The sequence below is a fragment of the Vigna unguiculata genome, chromosome 7 (genome assembly GCF_004118075.2).
Source record: "Vigna unguiculata cultivar IT97K-499-35 chromosome 7, ASM411807v1, whole genome shotgun sequence".
In the NCBI taxonomy this organism is placed as follows: domain Eukaryota; kingdom Viridiplantae; phylum Streptophyta; class Magnoliopsida; order Fabales; family Fabaceae; genus Vigna; species Vigna unguiculata.
Genome location: NC_040285.1, coordinates 2,676,307 through 2,685,057, shown reverse-complemented (window position 1 = coordinate 2,685,057; position 8,751 = coordinate 2,676,307). Strand labels below are relative to the sequence as shown.

At 31.3% G+C, this 8,751-nt stretch overlaps 1 protein-coding gene across 1 annotated transcript; it reads right to left on the bottom strand.

The window, feature by feature from the left end:
* Positions 1 to 3,405: 3,405 nt before the first annotated feature.
* LOC114189920 (amino acid transporter AVT1A-like) lies at positions 3,406 to 7,529 on the bottom strand. Its single transcript, XM_028078647.1, has 12 exons — positions 7,161 to 7,529; positions 6,068 to 6,318; positions 5,754 to 5,968; positions 5,603 to 5,626; positions 5,325 to 5,505; positions 5,019 to 5,238; positions 4,768 to 4,903; positions 4,631 to 4,650; positions 4,376 to 4,521; positions 4,140 to 4,183; positions 3,881 to 3,943; positions 3,406 to 3,761 (listed from the first exon to the last, which is right to left on the bottom strand). Exons 1-12 carry the CDS (start codon positions 7,337 to 7,339, stop codon positions 3,669 to 3,671), a joined length of 1,572 nt encoding a protein of 523 aa, XP_027934448.1. The 5' UTR covers positions 7,340 to 7,529; the 3' UTR covers positions 3,406 to 3,668.
* Between the last annotated feature and the right edge of the window lie 1,222 nt (positions 7,530 to 8,751).

The window sequence follows — 8,751 nt, the reverse complement described above, 5'->3', positions numbered from 1 at the left end:
ACCTGTCAATTTCGCCAACTCACATGATTTGGTCCTTAGCCCACATGGGATGGAACAAAAAATCTCAGAGTCAAAAAAAGCCCAAAAAATAAAAATATCCAGGGGCTTCTCCCTGCACCCCAAAGCATTTCTCCTGTACCCCCAAAATTTTTTTTGTTTCCAATTTTACCCTTAAGTGAAGAAAGAGAAAACACAGTAAAAAAAATTAACTGCACTCTTACACCCAGTCAACACGAATCTGCTTTTGTTGTAGGCCTCTGCACCCCAAAAAATGCCAAAACGGATGACAGAATCCGCTTCAAGATTTTAAATATATTTTTTAATTTTTGTTTTGTTTATTTATTATGTTTTCATATATTTTAATATATATCTAAAAATAAAGTAATATATATATATATATATAATTTGATTTGTAAATAACTTTTTTAAAAATAAATGTAATTATAAAAATAAACAAAACTAAATGATAATTAAACTTTAAATTAGATAAAAGAACGAAATTCCAAATCCGTTTCTGTTTTTTTTTTAATGAAACGGAACGTGGAATCCGTTTCGCACAGAGCTGAAACGGAATTCCAAATCCGTTTTTATTTTTTTTTTAACGAAATGGATTGTGGAATCCGTTTCGTGTTTATGTTTTTCGTGCTGAAACGGAATATGTATTCCGTTTGGTGTTTTTATTGGTTTATATTTTGTTTTGAAACGGATTTTGTATTCCATTTCAGAAAAAAATTTGCAATTTTTTTTATGAAACGGAATACAGAATCCGTTTCATAACGTTTTGAAACGGATTCTGTATTCCGTTTCAAAAAAATTTGCAATTTTTTTTATGAAACGGAATACAGAATCCGTTTCAAAACGTTATGAAACGGATTCTGTATTCCGTTTCATAAAAAAATTGCAAATTTTTTTGAAACGGAATACAGAATCCGTTTCAAAACAATTTTTTTTATGAAACGGAATACAGAATCCGTTTCAAAACAATTTTTTTTATGAAACGGAATACAGAATCCGTTTCATAACGTTTTGAAACAGATTCTGTATTCCGTTTCATAAAAAAAATTGCAAATTTTTTTGAAACGGAATACAGAATCCGTTTCAAAACGTTATGAAACGAATTCTGTATTCCGTTTCCCATACAGCTCTCACGACCACGAACCACACAAACCACAATGAAACTGAGCAAAAATTTTAATGAAAGCTGGATGATGGAGAAGAAACGGAGTAGAAGAATACTAAATAGTAACGTATAATAACGTTTTGGGGGTGCAGGGACGTTGACGCAGTAAATGAAATTTACTGCGTCCGTACCCACTTTCACCCATTCTCACAGTATATTAAATAAGGGCATAAACGTAAATTTTGGGGGTACAGGAGATTTCTTGGAGGTGCAGGAAGAAGGCGCCAAATATCCACGTAGCCTGGATCAGCCCATGACCTTCTTTTTAACATGAAAAATAAGCCCAACTTGAGCATGGTTCTCATTTGGTGGAAATTAGGATGTCAATGAATGTAATGATGTAGATTTACAATTATTCAATCGTGTGTTATTATTACATCATTTAAAAACTTCTCTGCTAAAACCTTTTGACATGACATCAAATGAAGCAACAAGTGATAATCCTTGAATTATAGTGCACAATATTTTATCAACATTAAACTGATATACAGTGAATCATATATAAATTTATTAGAAGTTTTTTTCTCGTAAAATGTGGGCTCTTCTGAAAGATAAAGAGGTAGTAAAGAAAATGACTAAATTTATAGAGCTAAATACATAGAAAAACTTACCGTCACAAAACATTTTTTTTATGAATACAAAGATGGCTTTTAAAATGGATTGTAAAAATTATTAGCCGTGCTTAAAGACAATCAAATACAATATTTTTTAGTTCAACACCTAAGGAGTATGTGCAGTTAGGCAAATATTCCCGGAAGTAATTTTCCACAATACTTACACACATCCTTTCTTATGCCATCCTTGCGTTTCTCTATTTTTGTGGAAAAATTCCACAATTATATACTCTAAAGTGTTAAAAAAATGGATTTTACTTCTAAGTTGACTTTATAAAATCAACTTGTAAAGTGAGATTTGTACCCGTTTATATACTACAAGATCGACTTATCGTTAGTCGATATGAAACTTCCAACACATATCTTTCACACAGATATATATACATATCGTGTGTGATACCAAATATTAATGGGTGATCTAATAATGGGTGGAACAATAAACCCAACAAACAACAAACTTTGATAGGATAAGTCTAATCATGACTCTGACACCATATATTAAGAAGTGAACTTTAAGTTTAACTTAATCCTACACAATTGATTTGTAAAATAAAATTTGCCCTTACTTATATTATTTAAATTGACCTACCATATGTAAAATGAAATTTCCAATATTTATCTTTCTCTATTTTGTGACAAATTTCTAAACATTTGGGACTTTTCTTTTATTTGTTTGTGGCATCACTTATAAATGAAATAGTAGTTTCGTATACAAGATCATCAACCAAAACCATTACACAAAATTGCATAGAAAATGTTTTAACACAAATGATTAAAATTCAAGCATAAACATAATTACCTTATGTATGACATTGACAATGTTTTCCTCAAAGATTGTTTATTTCACCTCAAAATTTTATTAAAACTCAAACTTGACCCATAATACAATAATATTATGGTTATTCAATAAATATATATATGAAGACTGATAAATACAGGTCAGCATAATTTTCCAATCTAGTGAGAGTGACAAGCGAAGGTTGTTGATGTCAGCAGAAATGAGTTTCTTAGAGACTTTTAATGAAACATGGAAGAAGAATTTTTAAATATTATCATTCAATTTTAATTTTTCAAGGGCCTGTTTGGAACTGCAAAAACAAAATCCAACTATTATTGCCTTTGTCTACTTCTCAGATGACAACAAAAACATAGGAACAGTATCTCTGCATTGCCACTTCCCCACCACCTCATTTCTTTTTCTCTAACCAAACCCACACCATTACAATCACCACAACACACAGTAGTCAAATTCAATTAAAAAAATAACCTTTCTTATCATGGAACTCAAACTCTAATAAAAATGTGTTTGTGCTAACCTGATCCAAGAATACCTTAAAGAATCTCAGGGTTTAGGCTGGTAGGGAATAAACATACCACAGAGGAGAGGAGGAAGAAAAATCATCGCACTAAGTTCAAAATTATTATCTCAAACATATCTATAACATCATGCAATATAGAAGTGGACCCAATTAATTAACACATAAGTTTAATCTTAACTTAATAAATATGCAATATAGAATGCTCAAGTACCTTACATGTCCATCTAAACTTAATCAATTTAATAAATATGTATAAATAATTTGTTTATTTAAACATATAAGTAATTTGTTCTGCTCTTAACTTCAATGCAATTATATTTAATATATACATCTAAATATTTAAAAATTTGATAATTTTATCAATTTTTTTAAATAATATTAACTATAAATATAAAAATATATAATTAAAACAAACCCACGAATTTAATATCTATTGTAAAGCTAAAATGACTTGTCCCCACAATAATCCAAATAGATGTAGGTGGGATTCAGAAACATTTGTGAGTGGGTAAACACTTCAATCATAACCACTCAGTGCAGAAAGACTATGATGTCTCAGTAACTGTCTGCAATACTCAACACAGAGGAATATGTTCCAAGCAGTGCACAAATGATTCCAAGTATCGCAATTGCAACACTGAGGGCAACCTGTTAATTCGAAAAAAAAAATATAAATATAAGTTAGTAAAATTGGGTAACAAGAACGATTCTGTGTCATCTGTTATATTTTTTTATTGTAAAAGAAAAATACAAGATCAGACTGTTACCTGTGTCTTTGTAGCTTTTTTCCCAATAATTTTCAGGAAACATAAAGTTGGCATTATCGCTGACTGAAAGAAATGCCATTGTTCAAATTAGATAACATTTTCATTCAAATTCCTTGCATGAACTTGATGAATAACAATAACTCAAAGTACAAAGGACTAAGACTAAAATAACAATATAGACAGTTATATAATGATTTTGTACATATCATAACTCTTGTTGAAGACCTAGAGAGAGAGATTTAGTCAATGCATTTCTTACCACAAGTAAACTAAAGAGAGAACCAATTAAAGCCATCACAAGTCCTGAAATTATAATAAAGTTATCATTAGTTTTGAAATTAAACATATTATGATATACTAGTTTTGAATCTAATCCAAACACACTTTTGTTTGTATGAAGAACAGAAGGGGTGAAAAATTATGAGTATATAAAGCTAATAAAGTTATATAATTTTCTTAGGTGGTCACAAGTGATAGTAAAATCTAAAAGCTTACCAAAAAAGGGAACCAGAAAAGCAACACAAACTGTAGATGCAACAAGGACTGTTCTAAGAAGAATGAAACACCAATATGTGGTTGAAATTCTCTCTGGCAGCAACTCCTCTAAACTCCTTGCCAGTGGGTTCAGCAACAGAGCATATGTGTTTACTGTTAAGGAAAGGCTAAACTAAAAAAGGACTAATGAATTTTACAAACCTTAACCAATGAGCAATCTTTCATAAATTATGTAGTTTTGGCGTAAAAGGATATTTAGTGAGTGGGTTAATAACCTGAAAGAACAGCACAGAACATGAAATTCGGGGGTCAAAGGTTGTTGTTGGTAGGTAGCTAGAATAACACAAAAATAAAAGTAGTGCTAAGAAACCAAAAAAATCTCAAAATCTCACCGTTGTCCACAGTGCAACTTTGGAAGAAATAGCACCTGGTGGCATATTCAATGTTATCTGAGACAAAGTGCCATCACCAAACATGAGAAATCCCATGATTGCAACGCTTCCGTATATCAAAACACACAAAGAGAAACTGTACCCAAAGAAATAAGTCCAAGAATCAGAAAAAAAGAAACATCATCATCAAACATGCTATGCTGTGTTTTGTTTTGTTTTGCCTGTGAAAGAGAAGTTACTAGGTATTGTACCATGTTATGAGGGCTTTGGTAAACTTTTTCTTGTCAGCCATGGACTGATAAATGTTTGGGAAAACCGAATGTCCTGCAAAGCAAAATCCATAGACACCAAGAGCAAATGGAATGCCATTCAACTTTACCAATTGACCAGTGTGATGGAATCCAACACCTTCTGTGGTCCCAACAAAAAGCACACAGATAATAATCAAAAGTGTTGCAACAACTCCTCCAGCTGCAGATCATATTACAAGTTCAATAAGCACATGTTAAGAAGCAAAATTTGAAAAAAAAGAAGGAACCTTTTGGAGTTTAGAGCACCTGATAGATAAGAGATTAGGCGAAGATCCTTCAACCAAACAGTTGGGAGAATAATAAGTGCTGTCAGAACTCCAAACAGGTGCATAGTGTCTAACTGGAAAATACCCAGATTTAAGGAAGTACCAGGAAACAAACGACTGAGGTTGTCTCCTTCCAAGGTTATGAACTCCACACAATATGACTGCAGCCATTAATAGAGAGATTATACTTATACATGTGGTGCAGAGCAGAAAATGCATGAATTTTAAAGGAAAGAGAAGAAATAGGAACACACTTACATATAATTCAATGTACAAAATGATCTGCAGAAAATATCATAATAAGTAAGCATAGTAGACATAATATCATAGCAATGTCTTACAAGTATGATGCAGATTTAGATCAAAGAACAGAATAGATTAATTTAAGTAGAGAAATGAATTAACGCACTGATACAATAATACGGCCATATCTTCCAAATGCAGCTTCTCCTATATCTGGGTAGGTAGTGATTCCTTCTCTGCTTTCAAAGCAGTGTCTCATAAGAGTGGCTGTATAACAGCAAATAACCGCAAAGAAAAGCATCACTGCAATGCTCATCCACCCAGCTTGATTCACTGTGTATGGTGTAGATAGAAGCCCAACTCCAGCCATCACATTAATGCCTACCAAGGTACCACATGTCTCGTAAAATGAGCAAGTAGAAATAGATTTTTTTTTTCATGCATGCATGGTTAAAAGATTGCTATGAAATAACACAGTACTGTTGAAAACTGTCTGAGTGAAGCTGCATCCATATCCTATGGGCAATTCTCCAGTAAAATGGCGTTGTACTGAGGCTTTCTCCCACCAAGTTGATTGACTAATGCCTTCAGAAGATAGAAAAGGTGTTTTTCCATCAATGTCTAAGCTACTCTTTGAACGATTGTCAAAACTGGAATATATAAAACTCGGCCCTCGCAGAACTGATTCCAGATTTGGAGCAGCAGCTATTGTGTAAGAATCCGTTGTCTCTCTGTCATAAGACAAAAAATGGGGTGAAAACAGTATCTGAGCTCAGCTCATTAACATTGAAGTTACTATCAACAAATAAGCACAGCAATAAACCAGATAAAAGAATACTACCAAACCAGTTTAAAACAAATTTGATGCTAAGAAAATCAGCTCTCACTAACTACTATAAATTTGATGTAAGAATTTTCCACTTTCATGGTCTTGCACTTGAGTATACTCCCGCCTAATATTCGCACTTTCAATTTACAAGAAAAAGTTAATAAAAATTAAACTTCGAAGAAGCTAGAAAATGACACCTCTAACCCCGCAGTGTTAAAAGTCAGAACAAAGAATTGTGCTATAAACTAGTCCTTTAAAATTCACGAACACGACAAAAGGAGCCAAAACAGAGGTACGACATCCAAACTTCAAACTAGAATTACAAAAACCACATTTGCTCCTCGATCAAGTTCGATTCCTAAATATGAGCGATGCTAAATACTCACAAAAATTATTGCTTTGTCGTTTTCAATGGTCTTTGTGGAAGAGTTCACACTATTAAAAATATGAGACTAAATATAAAGCAATCTCAGATAAAAACTATATTATAAATTAGCTCCAGCACATATCTTAACTATCATGGCTGGATCTATCAATCACGCGCAGTCGAACACTTCATGTTTAAAAAACTCTCACACAGGCAACAACACGATGAAATGAACCCAAAGCATGCAACTGATACAACATGAACTGCAAGCGTCACAACAACACAGAACTTGACCATGATTGACTTAAGAAATCAGAGCAAAGACAAGACAAGTGAACAATGAAGAACATTAATTAATAAATTTATGTTATATATACTTGTAACTCTGAGGCCATTGGTGAGAAGAGAAAGAGTGAGGCTCGACATCACTGTCTCCTTCACTGCTACTCTGGTACTTGTCAGCTTCAATGTCCTGCTGCTGTTCTGCATCGTCGTCGTTGTCGTCGAGCAGAAACTCAATGTCTCTCTCCTTGTTGATGTGATCGTTGTGAACCATGGTTTTGCGTTTGCGATGATCGGAGAAGAAGAGTAAAAGAAAGAAGAAGAAGAAGAAGAAGAAGAAGAAGAAAATGTCTGGTTGAGATTGGGTTAGATATGGAAGCGAAAGAGACAGAGCGTGACAGAGGTATCGAGAGAAAACGTGAATAGAGGCGGCAAGTGAAGCAAAAGAGTTAAAAAAGTGTGAATGATTTCACTGTGAACCACAACGTGGCGCGGCAACTGGCACTTATTGTATGGATCTTCAAAATTAGAACACAATCCTTAATTTACAAAAATTATTATTCAATAGGAAAACGACATGCACACACAAACAGACAGACATGCTTACTTATGGCAAATTTCAGAGATCAAACTCTCCTTAAATTATTTGTGCTGTTACATATGTTATATGACATGACATCACAGTTTTTTTTCTTTAAATCATAAAAGTCCTAGTAATTCTCTGTACTGTGTCCGATCATAAATAATTAATGAAGAACAAATAATCACTTTAATTTAATTAATGTATTCTATGTCGACTTCCCTTCTATTTCAGTTTAATTTAATGTATTAAAAGAATTATCCTTTTTGCTTTATGATTCTTCTTTATTCAAATAAGTAACTGTATTTGCCATAGTTTTGCTAAAGACGTTGTTTCTTTTATAGTTTCAAATTATATACGTTTATTTATTAATCATTAATATTATCTGCATTCTAAATTAAATATTATTATAATTTAACTTAGTTTTTACTCTCCTTTTTTATAAAATATGTATCTTTTGATATTGATACAAAGATAAAGAGACATTTTTTTCACATAAATATTATGTTTACTATGTTATAGTTTTTCTTATATATATATATATATATATATATATATATATATATATATATATATATATATATATATATATATATATATATACATATATATATATATATATATATATATTATTCGATTCATGGAGGCATAAGAGATGTATGTGACACCCATACACATAAATTTAGTTTTGTTTTTTTGAAAACTATACATTCAAAATGAATTTGTTTCTTTTAAATTTTAAAATTAATAAATAAATAATTAATATTGTATAGTTAAATATTGTTATATATATAATATAAAAATGAAATATATGAGTTGTATGCATAGTCGATCTTAAAATATTTAATGCTTTTGTATTTATTTCAAATATAGAAGCACTAGTTATTATTTTAGTAAATACCAAATATGTAAGTTGTACGTTGGGAGAATAATAGAATATCATATATACATACTCTTAATTTATAATCCCAAATAATATATACTTTTAATTATTATTAATTTTTAGTTTTTTTTGTAAAATTATTTATAATTTTTTTCTTATAGAACATTTCTAATGTTTCTTATTATTAGAAGGTAATGACATTTTTTTACGTAAATAATCTATT

Coding starts and splice junctions, on each gene's coding strand:
- LOC114189920 (XM_028078647.1), bottom strand. CDS start 7,339: ATGGTTCACAACGATCACATCAACAAGGAGAGAGACATTGAGTTTCTG. Junction 5,506..5,602: donor TTTTGTACATTGAATTATAT/GTAAGTGTGTTC, acceptor TAATGGCTGCAG/TCATATTGTGTGGAGTTCAT. Junction 5,239..5,324: donor CCTAATCTCTTATCTATCAG/GTGCTCTAAACT, acceptor TATGATCTGCAG/CTGGAGGAGTTGTTGCAACA.